The sequence below is a fragment of the Agrilus planipennis genome, unplaced genomic scaffold (assembly GCF_000699045.2).
Source record: "Agrilus planipennis isolate EAB-ADULT unplaced genomic scaffold, Apla_2.0 scaffold3, whole genome shotgun sequence".
NCBI classification, from domain to species: domain Eukaryota; kingdom Metazoa; phylum Arthropoda; class Insecta; order Coleoptera; family Buprestidae; genus Agrilus; species Agrilus planipennis.
In genome coordinates, this window is record NW_020442460.1 from 1,295,283 (window position 1) to 1,314,707 (window position 19,425).

Consider the following 19,425-nt stretch of genomic DNA (forward strand, 5'->3'; position numbering starts at 1 on the left):
CCATTGCGTAGTTTTAACGATCTATGCATACATAGGGACAGACAGCGGCGGAAATACGTTGCATGATTTCGTTACGTAGTAACTCGCATGAAACGAACTAACCCTACCGTGCGTAGAGAAGTTTCACCTCAAAAAAGTTTAATAGTTTGCATGGACTAATAGTAGTTAATCAAGAAGGCATAGGTGATCGTTTATCACTGGCATATGATACGGATCAATTCGCTGCAACTTTGAAAATTTCTAATGCCGGTTCTGTGTTTCTCCTTCGAAATTTCCACACATGCATATTTCAGCAGCCACATATGGGACTACTGTGGCTTTTCAAGCAAATGAGCATAACACTATTAAACTGTGATGATACTTTAAAATGTGCATAAATGGAAATTCAGCTATCGGTTTGTTTGACGTCAACCGGACTGTTTCGGTAATTAAAATTTGAGTTGTTCCGTACGTTCACTTTGAACAGTTCAAAGGCTAAAGAATTCTAGAAAAATACCACGTAACCGTAAACGTATTCCACGTTAGGAAAGATAAATATTGTCAATCAGTAGGGCAATGGGTTTATTATTCAACTAATTAATTAACTAACTTGAGTGCCTAGATCTTATAACCAAATCAGAAGCAGGGGAAAATAAACAAATTTTCTTTTTAACGGAAAATTTCACAAAAAGTTGAGTAAAATTATTAGGAGGGAGAGGGAAGGAACTTCTCAACAAGATCATTGGTCTAAAAGGCTTTGAGTATAACTATTCGTACTACAGATGGCGTTTACCGCGCCATTTGTGGTATTTTCTAAAACGCGCTGTTAAGGCAGCAGGTAAAAGTTGTTCTGTGTTCTGTCGGAGCTGTCTGCGACGCGCTGATGACATCCAATAAGATCGAAATCGCGATCCGCGTCTGGCATTTTCGACAGAATAGAGATAAACTTCGAATTATTTTATTCGATTACGGTAACGTGCGTATCACGTTGAGGTTAGCTACGTCTGGATTCGTTTCAGCAAGTAGATATCCATATATTTAAATGGACCTTGTTGGAGCGTACGTAATCCTAAAATGTACTACAGATGGCGTTTACCGCGCTATTTGTGGTATTTTCTATAACTATTCTTGAGTAGATGTACATATATTTAAAATACTCATCATTTATTTCCGTTTCAAACATTTGTAGCAAACGTCGCCTTCGTAAATTGACCCAGGTAACCACCTCGCTATTAAATTGGTGTGTGATCCAACTCTGGTAACATATTCGTTGAAATGTTGTGTAAAGTTAAATAACTGGATCGGTTAGCGACTTGAACAAATAGAAAATCCAATGCAAACTCCAGAAACGGACTGTATAACTTGTTTGTATGCATTAGTTCTTGTTAACGTTTGCTCTGCCGTCACCACAACGTAGCTGATGTAAAGGGTGAAACAATCGTAAGCGATTGGATGTGTTTACATGCGTGTAATCATCTCCATATTCCTTGTTAATAACGACAGATAAACATGCGAAACGTTTTTGAGGAAACTTTATCTCTTATCAGACGCTAGTTGGTGATTTGTTGATGTTAATTACCGACTCCATAGAACAGATGACTGAACATCAGGTAATTAATGAATCTAAGTGATTAACTTTTATGGCTGTAAAGGTGAATGCTATCGTGTTATCATGACGGCTTTTGTCAGATAAAGTAGCATTTGAAACATTGAAAATAGGGAGTCGCATGTAAAATACTATTTTGTTTGGACGCCCTTTAAATCCTTTTTAAATATAATGCAGTTGAATTATCTTCTTAGTGTTTTGTGTGCTTTATTGTTGCTAAATTCAATCAGAGAAGAAGAAAAGAGAAGAGAATCAGAAGTTGTACAATTTAATCAAATCAATGGGGTTCTTGGAACCGATAAAGTGCTTAAGGGCATACCACAACTCTGACCAAAAGTTCTTATGAGGTACGCAGCCTAAAGGGGTGCTTTTGCGAGCCTGTTCTCGAATAACATCTGTATAGCAGGTAAAAGCCAACTCCGCAGAGATTCAGATTTGCTCTTAACGAAACTCCTATGGGATTTCCTGATCTGAATTCGATATCAGGTTCCGTTACACGTCTCACATGACAGAAGCAAATGAGAACCGCGCCCATGGGAATTGAATCCAATCGATGTCCTTTTTCTTGGATGGATGGAATTACGATAGATAAGTAATTTTTTGAAGAAGTATCCAGGGAATGTGCATACCTGTCCGTCTGCAGACGATAACTATAGCAAAATTTGTATTGTAATAGTACTGAGGGATTCAATGTGGTTCCAATTTATATTGATTATTTAATTTGGTTAGTCTAAACTTTACGTCTAGTACTAAATTGTTTATGTTTATCTTAGACGTTGGATAATCGGCATTGCTTACATTCTCCATCCATGTAACTGCAGAGCTTTTATTTGGTAGACATTTTGCTAATTTCGAATTCTTAAAAAAAAAATTTACTAAATTCACCGTGCGATAGTTTATAGCATCTAGTTTAAACTCTCGAAAATAAGACATTTATTTCTGTTACACCCTGTAGAATAGGACAGCATGAAGCAACTCTGGTACTACTTTGAAAATCCGTAGCGCTTAACCTAACATAACCTACAATTCTTGGGCGTAGCTTACGAACATATCTTTGTATTTTGGTAAAGGTCTAGATGATGGCCCCCCACCCCCTTCAGGGTTTGGGAAGGCGGGGGATCGTAAGAGGTCTCCCCTACCACTGTAACACAAAAAGTTCATGGCGATATCACCCCCATAAAAAGTTATAGGGGTTCAAAGTTAATAAATATGCCAATTTTCATACATTTCTAGGCATGTAAATATTTATATAGTCATTCTTAAACAATATTCAAAGGTAAAACTAATGGAAAAATACATAAAAATATTGTGAAAGTTATATAAAAAATTATTTAAATATCTTTATTTATAGGGTAAGTTAGGTTAGGTTAGGTTAGGTTATCGGGTTTTGTCCAAGTGACCACCCTCTTTCGATCCCCCACCTTCACCCGCTTGAAAATATTTTTTTTATTGAATTTTATCTGAATTATAGTGTATGAAACTTGTCAATATAATCAACTTTCAACCCCCATAACTTTTTATGGGGGTGAGACCGCCGCAAATTTTTGAAGGGGTTTTACTCAGGTGACCACCCTCTTTCGATCCCCCTACCCCCACCCCATCATCTAGACATTTACCTGTATTTTAATATTCCAGTGTAACCTGTATAAACCTAACCTTACCTAAGGTACAATTCTTGGACATAGCTTACGTACGCATAATTGTATTTTAATATTCCAGTATTTCTGAATATTCGATGTGATACGTCGTATTTTGGTAATTCTCAATGTCAAAATTTCCATTGGCATTCACTTTCTTTGTTTTATATTTTATTATGTCGAGAACGACCCGTCGAATCGATATTGCCGGAGCATCGAATATAACAAAGCCCACTGCGATGCTTAAGAAGTTCAAGTGGTATCAAGTCGCCGGTCAATGGAGGTCTGTGATTACTCGGCACGTTTCGCAATACTGTCTACTTTGATCTTCCGCGACGGGGTCCCGTTGCATCGTTGCGGCAACGCTTCCTATGTAGAAATGCCCTTTGGTAACGCGATACGTGATAAGTAATAGGAGGAGCACGATGTCGAGACAAAACCCCCCAGTGTTAAAGAGTTCAATGTGTATTTACTTTCAAGGCGAATAAAGTCAATAATCCTGACGCAACTCAAAATGTGTACGTATTATTTGATACCGTCTCCAACAGTTTCCTAAAAAAAAAAAAATGAAACTAACGGTTTGCTTAGGTACTATAGGCACTGATTAAATAAAATGGTAATGTGACCTACAATTATATTTCCTTCAAACCCTGTCTGCAAATGTTTCAAATACTGACTACTGACCCGTTTAAATTCTCAACTTTGTACCAACAAAGAACTGCTCCGTGCAGCCCAGTTGTGGCGTGGATACACTTAATTATTATACCTACTAATAAGTATTAGTAAATAACTAAGTTGTACAGATACGTAGATATGGCACGTTTTAGGCAGTTCTGCAGCTTTGCAGCACCTAATAATATCATTATATACCAGCCGCCCCTGGCCTAGCATATCCAAAACGAATGAAAAGCAACACGAATTGAAAAATTTGCTAGTCAGAGTTGTTCTCACAGGAAATTGAAAAAGTTTCGTGCTGGTCTAAAACAGATTCACCCAAATGAAGAGTTACAAAGTTAGAGTGCAATCGTCATTGCCAATTTTCCACGTAGATGAAACTATGAATTCAAATTTCACTCGAAAAGGCAAATACAATTTCTGACGAAAGATGTTAAAAAGATTCGTCATCGTAACTCAATTCTGTAGTCTGTAACTTGATAAATATCTAAATTTTACTATAAAATAGTTACTGTTCGTTTCAAGAAGTTAGAGATATGCCCCTTCGCTTTATTAGGATGCGCCGTAGCATAATTCCAAATTCAATCATATTTGTCTGCGGAGCTCATTTCTCCACCGACCATCGAGCGAGAGCTAGACAAAAGTGTACAGTACCATTTGCAAAATTATTTAAACTGCCTCGTTCAAATTTAAGAATATGCTTCATTTAAAAGCATATTTGGCCAAAAATAATAACAAGTGAATTAACTTAACGTTCTACACACGTATACAACTTTAGCTTTGTTTTCTATTGTTAATTTATATACATTTTTGTTTTAAGAAATTGCTAATTTTCGTCTAGTACTGTACATTTCTAGCCGATCTCCTGAGACCGCCCATCGAGAGCTCTGCTCGTTCAAGCTTGTTCCAACTATTTCTGTCTTGCTCACGCTTAGTGTGTATTCCTTCTATCTTCGCGCAGATTTCTTCAAGGTCACAATTCTGACAAATTGAAATGGCTGTACTTCCGTACATATAATAACAAAACATATTTTGCTCTTTTAGATGACCAAATTAATGCATTAGAATCATTTTCTTTGAGTAGTTTTCCGTATTTTGCATTTCAATTTATCAAAAAAACTTTGATTTTCGGGAATGGGATAAGAAAAAAAAAAACAGAAATAACATTTTTGAAATTGATATGGATATGGGGTGTCATATAAAGACCCGTTAGTAATATTACCTCGATTTCGATTTTACGCGGTCTCTATATCACAACCATTTATTTAGGTTACTTGCATTCGGTCTAAAATAAATGTTAGCAATTGTGTTCGTCATGTGGGGCCGACCGCCGGCAAACAAATAACAATGTCAACCAGTTCGTTTTCTACCCTCGTTCTGGTTTGTCGTCCCACAAATCACCAGCTTATTTGGCGCACGTTGAATTTCGGCAAATAAACAGCCGAAAAGGAATTATTCATTAGCGTGCGATGCTGCTTACTTAATTCCGAGGAAATGTCGTATAAACGACACCAAACGGATACAGTGGAAGGCTTTTTCTAAAAATTCAAAACAAAATTTTCCTAAATCCTGGTATTGTACTTATTTTTGCTCATGTTTGGATATTAATCTTTTATAAAAAGCAAACAAATTTTTGAAAGGTTCATGGAAATTGAGCAGTTATGCTGACCTGATCCATAACGTCATCGTGATGATTATACATAGATATATGTTTTTAGAAAAGTATATCTGTGGGATAAACAATGGACAATATATAGGATGAACAAAAATTCGGCGCCTCCTTGATGACGTAGTGGGCCAAAACTTTTCTAGCTAACATTCCTTTTTTTTTTCTTTTTATTGTAGGTACCAATTATTTCGCACTGAACTTCACCTGAGACATGAATGTTAACACTATTAAATGTTTGCTAGACATACAATTACGTCAAAGAAAATTAGAAGTAAAAGTTTTTCATATTCTGGTTAACTTATTAGATAGCCAACTAAATGTGTATTTCATTTAGGGTTCCTTTTTATTGTTTGCGTGTATAATTCTAACCATTGACAGACAGAAATAAATGTGGGATCCGTCAAATGGGCATACACCATCTGGTGGCAAAATTTATAACTCGAATGAGGGAAAAATTTACATAGGAACTGTGCACGCAAATTGTAAAATTGTTTATTAAAATAATAAAACACGTTAAAAAAGTAAAAATTTTTTTGATGATGGAGTCGACGAAGTTTTCTTCTAAAGTTAAATCAAATAAAAAGTTAATATGTTCAGTGAAAAGGTGCAAAAGCACTTCAGACATAGATCTTCACTCTTCACCTACATTAACTACTTTCCAATAAAAACTAACCGTTTTATATATGTAAAAAATATATTCGGAAAATTAGAGAAAAAAGTAAACTAATAGAAGCTTGGATGAAAGCAGTAGGTATCAAAGAAGTGAATTCCGGAATAAAAATTTGTTCACGTCATTTTAATGCACATGATTATATTTCAGCAAGTATTTACCATCAGCCATAACCTTAATATTTAAAACTAGAATCATACTAAAATTATAAAGTGAGAAATTATTTATTCCTGTGTAATTGATTTAACACAATTCTAATGATACGATATAAGTATTTTGAGGTTAAGAACCTACCTGCTGCAATACAACAAAGTTGCAATAATGTGTTTGCAACGTTCTCTTAAATCGGCTTTGCACGTGCAAGTCATTGATATGATATTGCTTAAATCACCCAGAATCACCTCACCAATTATATAACGTGAATCACTTTTTAAATCCGAAGTTTGTAAAAAGTAGGCAGTAAACTTGACGGAATTTGAAGGCTAGCTTCCGGATTTGTTATTTCCGAATTTTATAATGTGATTGGCATTAAAAACACGCTCACCTTCAACGAAATTTCCTTTCCGAGGCTTTGTGTCAGCCCAATCACATATTGTGTCAATACTTATCATTTTATCGTAATTTAAAAACTTGGAAATTGCACGGTACACTATAGGAACTACGATAAAATTTCCCTAATCGGCGCCATGTTTTTAGGCTCCTCCCATTTGACGGATCCCAATTGCAATTTAATTTTGTTTTTGTTTTTGGTATGAAACATATCCTATTTCCTATTGAGTCTTATTATAGTATTGAACAATTGTTCTAAAATCCTTTCTCTGAGTAAACGAACTTATAGATCTTTAGCACGTGCTTTTACACGTACGTATATTTGTACATGCTTTGACGGAGTTTGTGGAAGTGACTCCAGAAATTTCAATTTCTCAATTCAACTCGAGTCCGCATCGGATGGTTCGGGTCTTTATCCCTCCTAGTTCGGACCGACCGAATTGCGAAAGCTGTGGAATTTTCTATCACTCACCTCAGTGGAAATTCCGTTCGCCAACAATTCCGATTTCACAAAGGGGCTTCATCATTCTGGCGGGTGTCCTTTTGTGAACTTGCAGACGTCGAACTTGTGATCACGCAAACGAGTTGGAAAAAGAATGAGAAACTTTGGTTTGAAATGCACTGCCCGAAAAATTCATTCCTTTTACGTACAAGTAATCAATGAAAATCAATTTGACCATTTGTTATTGTACAGATGTTTATGCTTTGAACTAGTTAATCTTCTCAAGAGATTAATACATTTCCTGTAGTACTTAAGGTCAAACTTCACTTCCGTCTTCTAGTGGTTTTTGTATTCCGAAGAACATGTTAAATTTAGGTATCTTTTCTTCCATATATGTTCTTGTTTTTTCTGATCTGTCACGACCAGTTTCGGCGTTAGCCATTATCAAATGACAATGATGCTTCTTGTGATGATGTCGTATTTATATTGTCTTTCCGTTGAAGGTGGTGGAGGGGGGTGAAGAGTGCGTCACTTGTACTGTTGATTTGGATGTTGATGTGGCGATTTTTTAGTTTTCCTTTATATATTTCTAGGTTTTCACTTCCGTCCTTTACTTTCAAATTTACCCTTTTTACAAGTACTCATCTTTGAGAGTTGTCATCGTCAGCTATGTTTTAGGGTCTTGCCACTAGCCCTGAATGCTCCGCTTCTTCTGGAAATGATCGGCCCCCTAAGATCCCCTTCATCTGTTGCCTCTTGATCATAAGGTTTTGCTACTATAGCTGACGATATTCCATCCGTGGAACTTTAGCTGTTGCCCCTTTATGGGCACCTGCTGCTTCTCTAATAACACCTAAGCAAGTCCAATTACCCAGAGTAGACATAGATGGGTTAAAATTGAACATAGAGGACGTAAATGAACCATCCTGAGAAAATATATGGAATTTTGTGCTAGAACGAAGCTTGTCTATCTACCTTCCAATTCTATACTTATTTGGAAACGAATAATTTTGTATACCTTAACCTTATACCCAGTTGAACCAGGAAAACTTCACACGAATTTCCATCGCTGTCAGTTTTAAATTTGGATGAAATTCGTTTCGGTGAACATCTAAGTTACCACGTGCGATTCTCATGCATTCTTCCGGAATTTAAAACAGTGAAACGACAGTAGAAGAATATCAAACAAACAATATCAGAAAAATGCATATGAGCGCGCATCCGACTTGATTTCAATCCCATTTCGCTTTCCCTTTGGCGAAGAGAAAAGGAAAATGTAGCGATAACGGAAAGGCATGGAAATTGGAAGAGATGAAGAATATCCGTGGCAATTCGACGGATTCCCTTGTTTTGTCGAGCATGCTGTGGTCGTCGATCGCTATAGCACAAATCGCACGTAACGAACAACAAACTGTACAGAAGATAAAAGGAATAAATAAACGAAAAAAAAAAAAAAAACACTACCGCAGGATAATCTCCACGAACTGAATTCGTTCGAGAGCTTCATTATCGCTTTTCCTTTGCGGAATAATCCTTAAGTAGGAACATAATTGGACCTCAGTCTAAGCACTTTATCCCTTACTTTTCGAAAAGTAAATAAAGCGTCCTATTTTATTTATTGGGAGTTTGATATTAATTTAACAGAATTGAAAAAGATTTGCCATTTTCAGCGTAAAAAATTCGAATTACAAATACTTATTTTTCTGGAGTGTATATAATAATTTTTTTCCCAAAATAAAAGTAACACTATCCCTACTTACTTTACAAGTATTACGTTAATAAATTTATTTATCTTTCTGAGGCTGAAGTGTTTCATTTGTCGTAACTGGAGAAGTGTCTCTTCTCTCGGAGCTTTTATGTATTTTCTTTTTCGTAAAATTGAAAATTTATTTACAGCCGTTCGTTTCTAACGGTTAATAAAGGACTTTTACTGCTCTTAACAATGGCCTTTTGAAGTTGTTATATAGTTAAAAGAAGTGCTTGTGTTTCCGAAATCCCTAGAAGATTTAAAGCGTACGGCGACGAGGCGTCTGTGAAAAGAAAACTAAATTCTCTTTGCTTCTTAATCTTCAACTGAAGTTTTAGAAGCTGTTTCATGTTACTCTAAATTACATTCGTAAAAGAGGAAGAATAATAAAACTGAAACGCACTCGGCCCACCAATTTATTAATATCACTGACAAAGGTCCAGAAGTAGAGTACAACAAGAACGGGTAATGAAATATCCGCATCATGAATAACCCTTTTGTCTTTTGTCGTTATTAAGTATTCTGCTTTGAACTCTGCAATGTTATTGTTATTATACTAGCAGAGGAAAGAATATTGTTTTTGATTAATTATTAATAAGCAACAACAGAAAAGCGAATATTTGTAGAAAAATTATGGACTTTTTCGTCATTATTTATTCCTACCACTTCAACAGTCAACAACAGAGGTACTACAAAGTTGCAGAACTGACGAACTAACAAGAGATAGAATATTTAGGCATTTTTGCTAACTAATCAGTGAAATTTATTAATATAATTCTGAAAATAAATGCAGAGCTTTAGAGGGTATCAACTAGATGCAATTTATAACAATTTACGATCCAAAGCCGGTCCTGCTCGTGAATTAACAGAGTAGATATGTAGCTACAATCAACAGCTGCATCGATGGAGAATGTAAACTGACTACTACACAGTAGTTAAAATTTTCCACACTGTCTTATGATTGGACCCAATGTTCCATGCGTTTTAGCGTGCACTATTTTAGGGGTTGACTTCTATGAAATCAAGGGTTTCGTTTTCTACAGCGGTGATATGATTCAGCTTCGTGAATAAGTATCATGTCTTACTATTGTAACAACAACTGTTCTACAGCGACATACTGACCTATTCCAATGACTATTATCGTATTGCTGAATTAGTTTGTTCAACTGCATATCGATTGACCAAATACAAAAGAAATACAAATCAGCTATCTAAAGTAGCGTTGTTATTCATTGTCGTCGAGTATTAGTCAAGAATATTACAAATAGGAGTAATAACTATAGGGTCAATTGAAAAGTCCCCGGCCTGACACATTTATGACGGCACCAGAACTAAATCCATATGGTTTTCAGTTAGTCCTAACCTTCAAAAGACGCGTCTATAAATTTGACGGCTGTCGGATCATTAGTTTGTGAATTATAGCATTTTTAGTGAAGCAACTTTTGTTATTGTGAAAAAAATGGATAAAAAGGAATTTCGCGTGTTGATAAAATATTGCTTTTTGAAGGGAAAAAATACAGTTGAAGCAAAAACTTGGCTTGATAACGAATTTCCGGACACTGCCCCAGGAAAATCAACCATCAAGGATTGGTATGCTAAGTTTAGACGTGGTGAAATGAGCACCGAAGACGGTGAACGCAGTGGACGCCCAAAAGAGGCTGTTACGGACGAAAACATTAAAAAAATCCACAAAATGATTTTGAATGACCGTAAATTGAAATTGAATGAAATAGCAGACACTGTACAGATATCAACGGAACGTATACATCACATCATTCACGAATATTTGGGTATGAGAAAGCTCTGTGCAAAGTGGGTGCCGCGCGAGCTCACTTTTGACCAAAAACAACGACGAGTTGATGATTCGGAGCAGTGTTTGAAGATGATCACGCGTAATAAACCCGAGTTTTTGCGTCGATATGTGACAATGGATGAAACATGGCTCCACCATTTCACTCCGAAGTCCAATCGACAGTCATCGGAGTGGACTGCACACGATGAACCCGTTCCAAAGCGTGCAAAAACGCAACAGTCGGCTGGCAAGGTTATGGCGTCTGTATTTTGGGATGCGCGTGGAATAATTTTCATTGACTACCTTGAAAAAGGAAGGACCATCAACAGCGACTATTACATAGCGTTATTGGACCGTTTGAAGGACGAAATCGCCGAGAAACGACCGCATTTGCAGAAAAAGAAAGTCCTGCTTCACCAAGACAATGCACCGTCTCACAAGTCAGTGAAAACGATGGCAAAAATTCATGAATTGGGCTTCGAATTGCTTCCGCATCCACCGTATTCTCCAGTTCTGGCCCCCAGCGACTACTTCCTCTTCTCAGATCTCAAAAGAATGCTCGTTGGGAAAAAATTTTCGTCGAATGAAGAGGTGATCGCCGAAACTGAGGCCTATTTTGAAGCAAAGGACAAATCGTACTACAGAAATGGTATCGAAAAGTTGGAGGATCGCTATAATCAGTGCATCACCCTTGAAGGGAATTATGTTGAATAAAAAAAACGAATTTTGCAAAAAAAAAATGTGTTTTACTATTTTAGGCCGGGGAGTTTTCAATTGACCTGTTACTTGCCTTACTGCATGTACAGCGTGAGCTGTAAGAATGTCACCAAATTGTGGTCGATTGTCCGGTGCGCAGTAAGGAACTGGGCATCCCATATGACACGTGGACAAGAAAATTTTACTTATCTTTTGGATTTGACAGCTGATAAAACTGAAATTGATAAGCAACGAGCAACGACATTTGTGTTTTCTATCCTTTATTAGTGATGATGCCCTTCAGACTCATTCTCTTTAGATTAAGTTATTACTCGCATATTCAATCTTCTTGAGAACACAAAGAAAAATAATTTTAAATAAAGTTAGGGAGTGTTACCCTAAAAGATTCGTAACATATGTATATCTGCGATTTAAATTTACTATAAAGTTTTAAAGATGGTCGTTCCCTCTTTCCATTTCATGCCCCGAGTAATTCGTCGTCTTTCGTAAGATGAGGGTGGGTTCGTTACAGTACCAGCGAAAATGGACTTTGCTCTCTCTTTAGAGACACCGCTCGTTATCTCCCTAATTTACTTCAGAGAAAACGTTGTCATCACTTTTAATTAAATTTGACACTTGCCGGAAATGCGGGGGACGCAGGGAGTGGATGGATGGGGGTAGGAAAGGAAAATGATATTAATTTAATTCCGAATGGAGAATGGCAACGCGACCAATATTCCCAACTAACGATGAGGTCCACAAAAAAATCGAGGAGCTAAAAGTGGCATTCAAACATTAGCCCCACTTGAACGTTATTAAAAGCCCTGCGAGGTGCTCGCAAACTTTTCAAGTCCGGGAGAGTTACGAGAGAGTAGTTACAAGGAATTGATCCAAACGATTGGAAGAAGGATCGGCTGACACGAAGTTATAGGGTTGTTCGGAAAGTCATTTCGTTTTTTCCCGACAGAGGATTTAATTGTTTTCTTTTGCACCCAACTTCACATTTAAGCCGTATAATTTTTATATGCTTTGAGAGCTCATATAGCAAGGCTTGTGTGTGAAAAATTCCAATTAATTCTACGCAGTAGNATTAATTAATTAGAAATAAAACGACTTTATTCTTGATTCGTCAAGGAAGTCCATTCTGCTTTTGACTCAACTCAACGTGAAATCCGCTCTTGTTCTAAATTAATTTTCCTTGTGACTAAACGATGTGATCGTCAGTGGAGTATTGTGGTACCTCTTTCTAGGTCAAATTGGCAACGAACTTAAATGCTGGTCCCCATTTCCTGGTGCTTTTGTCTTCCGCTCCTGCCAAGGCGAAACTGCCCGCAGGTCCGGCTCGTCTTCACGTTCACGGGCAAGATTTTAGTCTAAGTAGCGGTGTACCGCCACGACTGATTGGCACGTGGAAGTTGGCTTACCTCAGGCGATATGGTGTTGTAGATGGACGTTTTTGCTTTGAAGGGGGTTCCAGGTGTGGTATTGGAGAAGGTGTACATGTGCTTATTAGTGACCAGGCGGAAGAGATCGTTCAGGTGTTACAAATGGCATCGCAAGGACAGCTGGTCACTGGTTCGCGGCGGAAAACGCTCTCCAGGAACGTGACAGGTAATGAACCTAAACAAGCCTATAATGATGATAAAACTGAAATGTGTGTCAGACAAGACAGGTTGTTTGACGGAATGGTCTTGGGTGTTGTAGTTTCATGTAAATTTCTCTACCAAAACTATTGGTACCTAGAGCCATTTTATTTACCTTTAGACTTACCGAAATGTGTAAAATTATCCATTAGATGCAACGTGTTCCTCTCCAGTTCAACAGGCACTGATCCCAAATATTTTTCTAAAGGCTTAATGATCCATGATCAAATTATTTTTATTATAGTGCTAAATATATGATTATTATTATCCACAATTTTGGATTGTGACCATACGTATCTAATAGATAAAGAGTTCGTTGCTGCTGTCCATAAATAATTGGCACTACCTGACCTGATATCTTCGATATCCTGACCGTTAAACTTCAAAGTAATCTTCTATCTATGTCTAAAAATCATACATAAATTAATTTTAAAATAAACAGAGGTAATTACAGTTTGCGTTTTTATTTCATTTGGAAATACTTCTAAATCCAAATTATACGAAAACTGTCTTTCATTTCCACAAAAAAAAACGAAATGACTTTCCGAACAACCCTATAACTGAACAAAGGAGTGTAAGATCTGTATGCTGCTTCGCTGGAAAGATTTAGAATAGATAATGCAACCACTTAGAACAAACGAATTATTAGTTTACGTATTTATTTACATATTTTATACGTCATTTTCATATTCTTTCATGTTCTTCTCTTCATTATCCTTTAAATAAAAGCGTAGCAGTTGATAACGTTCGTGGGCACATTTCTCATTAAGCATTATCAAAACACGTGTGCTTTTCTACCTTCCTTTAAGATTTTTAGTTAATTTCAAATCAACTGTGGGTAAATGTACTCCACATTCATATTATTCAACAAACAGTTTGATGTATCTAATATTTGTTTGGAGTTCATAATTAAGGTCGTAAATTTTAATGATGAAACGGTCTTAAAGTTTGGAGAAGATTTAATATATTTTCTCCCGTAAAATATGAATCGACTTGTCCCATTCTGAAATACTCAGCATGCTTTAAGTAAAGTTTTATTACTGGTAGTTTTGAAAACATTCGGTTCCATTAGCCTTTGCGTCTCCAAAAAGAGGCGGCATTGACTGAACTAGGGTTGGATTGAAATAAAATGGAAGAGGTTTATTTTCGCAGATTATTGGAGCGGACAAATCTGGGAAGTATTTTCTTTTGGTTAGTGTTCTGTTTAATGGATTGTATTCGGCGGCTTTTCTTCGTTGCGTTGTGTTGTGTGCAAACCGTAACCTACACCGAAAAACAAAAGGAAAATGAAGTTGAATTCACATAGTCTCCTATATGCGTAAATGTTAATTACAAGTTTAATCAATTTCACATTTAATCTAGTTGGACCACCCCGATTGTGGTAATTTACTCGTAATAGAAATTTTTATTTCTGTCGTATGTTAAACAATCTTTCCAAAAAAAGATGGAAGTTGTCAGATGAGAAATAATTAAATTTTTGAAACGTCCCAAACAAAATGATTTTTTAATTGGTTTTAACTGCGTAATTTCATAAAAATGTGAAGTTCAAGTAACTTTGTCAGTAATTTTATTAGGCAGAAGTTTAAGGAGGGTAAAAGAGTTAATTAAAGGTTTGATTTCTGTTTTATCGATCAACGTTGAATGGAAGGGAGTGTAAGTGGCAATACTCTATAAATTACGTTGTCGAAAAACCCCTACGTTCATAAATCTCCACTCGAATTATCGTTCTGCTTTCCTTCATTTATCACTTCTTAATACGTAAGTTTATAATAATACAAAATAGTGAAACAAACTGTTTTTATACATATCTACTACACGTTCATAGATTTTAAAATTCTCTTTTATCTTTTGTGCATTGTTCGAGGGTCTTAGGGTAGATCATGAAACGTTCTTTTTTGTTCCAGATTGTCTTCATCTCCAGCTCTATCGGGATTCAAAGGAACGCTACAAACAAGGCCAAACTAAAGCCTCTTTGTCCTTGGAGCAATTTGTAGCATTAGAGACGGGGTTCACGTTAGACAAAGAATCCAATACTGTCGCATTACTGTGCAAAGACGTTGTGGTGGTGTTGGCTTTTGATACTAGAGAACGACTCATGCAATGGCAGGTATGTTGAATACAAATCAGCTTTCGGCATTCATCAGACAGTAATGATAACGATATTAATTAATTAGAAATAAAACGACTTTATTCTTGATTCGTCAAGGAAGTCCATTCTGCTTTTGACTCAACTCAACGTGAAATCCGCTCTTGTTCTAAATTAATTTTCCTTGTGACTAAACGATGTGATCGTCAGTGGAGTATTGTGGTACCTCTTTCTAGGTCAAATTGGCAACGAACTTAAATGCTGGTCCCCATTTCCTGGTGCTTTTGTCTTCCGCTCCTGCCAAGGCGAAACTGCCCGCAGGTCCGGCTCGTCTTCACGTTCACGGGCAAGATTTTAGTCTAAGTAGCGGTGTACCGCCACGACTGATTGGCACGTGGAAGTTGGCTTACCTCAGGCGATATGGTGTTGTAGATGGACGTTTTTGCTTTGAAGGGGGTTCCAGGTGTGGTATTGGAGAAGGTGTACATGTGCTTATTAGTGACCAGGCGGAAGAGATCGTTCAGGTGTTACAAATGGCATCGCAAGGACAGCTGGTCACTGGTTCGCGGCGGAAAACGCTCTCCAGGAACGTGACAGGTAATGAACCTAAACAAGCCTATAATGATGATAAAACTGAAATGTGTGTCAGACAAGACAGGTTGTTTGACGGAATGGTCTTGGGTGTTGTAGTTTCATGTAAATTTCTCTACCAAAACTATTGGTACCTAGAGCCATTTTATTTACCTTTAGACTTACCGAAATGTGTAAAATTATCCATTAGATGCAACGTGTTCCTCTCCAGTTCAACAGGCACTGATCCCAAATATTTTTCTAAAGGCTTAATGATCCATGATCAAATTATTTTTATTATAGTGCTAAATATATGATTATTATTATCCACAATTTTGGATTGTGACCATACGTATCTAATAGATAAAGAGTTCGTTGCTGCTGTCCATAAATAATTGGCACTACCTGACCTGATATCTTCGATATCCTGACCGTTAAACTTCAAAGTAATCTTCTATCTATGTCTAAAAATCATACATAAATTAATTTTAAAATAAACAGAGGTAATTACAGTTTGCGTTTTTATTTCATTTGGAAATACTTCTAAATCCAAATACATTTAGATTACTGAGATGACACACTTACCGGTATCATTTCTAATGGTTGGACCCAAAATGGCAGATGATGGTAATGCCTAAATCTTTAAGGCTCTTCTATTTCTTTGCATCAACATTATCAAACAAGGAAACCAATAAAGAACTGACGATGAGGGTTCGGACCAAGATATGAAATTAATCATCTACATTTTCTTAGTTTCTTAGAAGGAAGTTTGGATCTCTTGAACTCCCTCGAGTACCTGCCTGTGTAAAGGTCTATTTAAATCCATTTCGTAGCCACTGCCAGTTAATGACCTACCGAAAGTCTCAATATCTCAAGACGTCTTTCGAAGTAAAACAATTTTCGAAATTGTGTTCGTCCCCTTCCCTATCTCTTTCTCTAAATGAAAATCATGCATCCAAATTAATCGTAAAACCAATTGGTTTACTCCAGTAATCGAATAATTACGTTTCCATAGTTTTCATATCAGTGACAGTGTTAATATTGGTGTGTTTATTAGTAAAGCAAAAGTGTAAACAGTTTCGAGGTCTGTATCTGTATTCTACCTTTACTAGTGCAGCATATCATCCATCGATATGAGTAAATATTATCTCTTGGGTTAAATACATTTGAAATTGGAAATTAAGCTTCTCATTGCCCTTATCATTGCCTTTAGGCAGTTTCCGGTATTGTATTAATCCAATGAATATCCGCTGTTAATAAAGAATCAGGTAGTTCTTTGGTGTTCTTGTCTTTAAATAAATTGAGTGAAACAACTTTAAACATTTTCATACTCTGAAAGATTATTATCGCTTTCTGATAAATTTTCTATTAAGTACTTATATGCGATTGGTATTTTGCATTATTAAATTACAGTGCATTAAATTTTATGTAATTTCATTTATCCTTGAACAAACCATTACGGATTTAGTATGTATTTCCACATATATGACTTTATTTTTCCTTGGCCTCTCCTTTTAGTGGGTGTGTAATACACAACCTTTTACTTTTCTTCTCAATTATAATGTGTAATTAAGCTTTCATACGGCACTTTTTCTTGTCATAATGTGACCTTTTCTTTCAATCCCAATAATTCTTAAAGAATTCAGTATCAATATGTCACTTAGAAACAAAAAACTGTTTTTTTAATCCATTAAAATTTATGATACCATATTCAATCTTTCAACGTTAAGGCAAGAATCGTTAATGCTTCCTTTTTTGCGCAAAAAAGAAATCGTTATTTCAATTCCTTCGGTAAAAATAAAATTTTCAATTTATATTCGTTCCGTTAGCTTTCCAAAGACACATTTAATTAAAAGAAAAAAAGTGTAGGGAAACTTTCCGACTTGTAAAGCAGAACTCCCTCTTCCCTTATTTACAGTCGGCGAAATGAAACAGACATGGAGATTATTCAAAAGTGGGATTTTACATTTCGAGACAGGAAAACAGGGGAATTCATTAGCTTTATTTGTTTCAAGAAACAACGGCAAAGTAGTTGCTAAGAAGTTAATAATTACCATGTCAAACCAGCTAGAATAACTTTTAACTAAATATAGCTTTCCTTCTTCAAGTTTCTTCTACTATTGCCAGATATAGTATAGTCGAAATAAGAAGGCAAAGTTCCCAATAAATAATGCACACTAAAGACATATCGTTTTTCTCGTTCTTACAAACGGAAAATATACTGTGTATGCTCTCTAAACACTCCTCCTCCACAGCTGCGTCGAGACCTGCACCTACGTTTCATAAGAATCAATCGAATAAAATGAGACGATCGACAACATGCTTGTCTTTTCATTTGTACCTACATAAAATGGGCAAATTTACAGGGTCGGCCTAATTTAGTTAGTGTATTTGTGCGAATAGTAATCTCTCTACATATATCGTTTAAGTTATTTTTTCGTTGTAACTATTGTTGTCGTTGGCTTTGTTGGTGTTATTGTTGTTGTTATGGTTGTTTTTATTGTTATTTTTGTTGTTAACTTTCGATAAAATGGTCCGAGAAGTCTTAAATTCTCAGAGTAGAAAACTTGTTTGGAATGTTATTAATTATTTTCAAAGAAAGAAAGAAGCAAGTAGAGAAACCATCTTTAATTCGAGATAATTGTNGGTGCAGGCCTCGGCGCAGCTGTGGAGGAGGCGTGTTTAGATGGTAAAGACAGGATATCTTCCGTTTGTAAGAACGAGAAAAACGATATGCCTTTAGTGTGCAATATTTATTGGGGACTTTGCCTTCTTATTTCGACTATACTATACTTCAATATTAACGAGTACCTAACTAGTCCTGTTACACTCTTCCCCTCTCTATTCGTTATTTGTGTTCATAGCCACTCATCTTATAGTGACTGGAAGTCCACGCGCAACCCCTTCTCGCACGGATTCTCGAAGGGTTTTGGAGTTATCCGACCATCACCATTTGCGTTCAGACTCTCCATTTACCGATTTAGAAAGCAGTTATGGTTGCACGGGTGGAACTGGAGGTGAGATGGGTCTCTCGATGGGCGCTTGGGCTGATTCGGCCTCTTCAATGGGCATAGACCGGTGTCTCAGTTGTATGAGCAAATTGGGTGCCATGTCCAGGTCATCCACAGCAGCTGCAATGGGACACTGTGGAGGTGGTTGGGGCATAGAGCATACTTGCGATCGAAGGAGTTTAAGTAGTGGATCGGACTATAGCACTTGGAGCCAGATTCCTACCGGAAAGGGAATAATGGGACCTGGTGGAACTTCGTCTCCGAAAAGAGTTCATTCTTCTAGTCCAAGTCCGCTACCACCCACGGAAAATTATGATGTTCCTAAAATAGCGTTACCAACGGTATGTTACGTGAATTTTTTTTCCATTCAGATTAAAATTTTTTTATGCTATTCGATAAAAATATTGAAAAAGATGAAATGGAGTATGAATGGCAGCTTCAGCAATACTCTTGTGAAATTTCAATTTGCACATTAAGTACGTAATAGCTTAGGTTGCGAGTAAAGGAAGATTATTCAGTATATGTTGGAGTTTGTAGAGTTTCTGTTCTAAACATTTCCATTGAACGTAAACTTTGTTTGGCTTACGATTAGTACGATGATTAAACCGTTTCGTTCGCTAAGTAATTTAGGATTAAGTAAACTGCAAGGACAG

At 36.5% G+C, this 19,425-nt stretch overlaps 1 protein-coding gene across 4 annotated transcripts in view; it reads left to right on the top strand.

Moving 5' to 3' along the window:
• LOC108742399 (protein Dok-7) overlaps positions 1-19,425 on the top strand; it is a 224,798-nt gene that overhangs the window by 203,547 nt on the left and 1,826 nt on the right. For 2 of the 4 annotated variants that reach the window (XM_018477600.1, XM_018477617.1), the window contains exons 3-5: positions 15,010-15,212; positions 15,428-15,788; positions 18,626-19,113. In XM_018477600.1, coding sequence (XP_018333102.1) covers positions 15,010-15,212; positions 15,428-15,788; positions 18,626-19,113 — 1,052 coding nt within the window. The remainder of the gene's footprint in view (positions 1-15,009; positions 15,213-15,427; positions 15,789-18,625; positions 19,114-19,425) is intronic. The other 2 variants (XM_018477608.2, XM_018477625.2) reach the window with 1 other exon arrangement.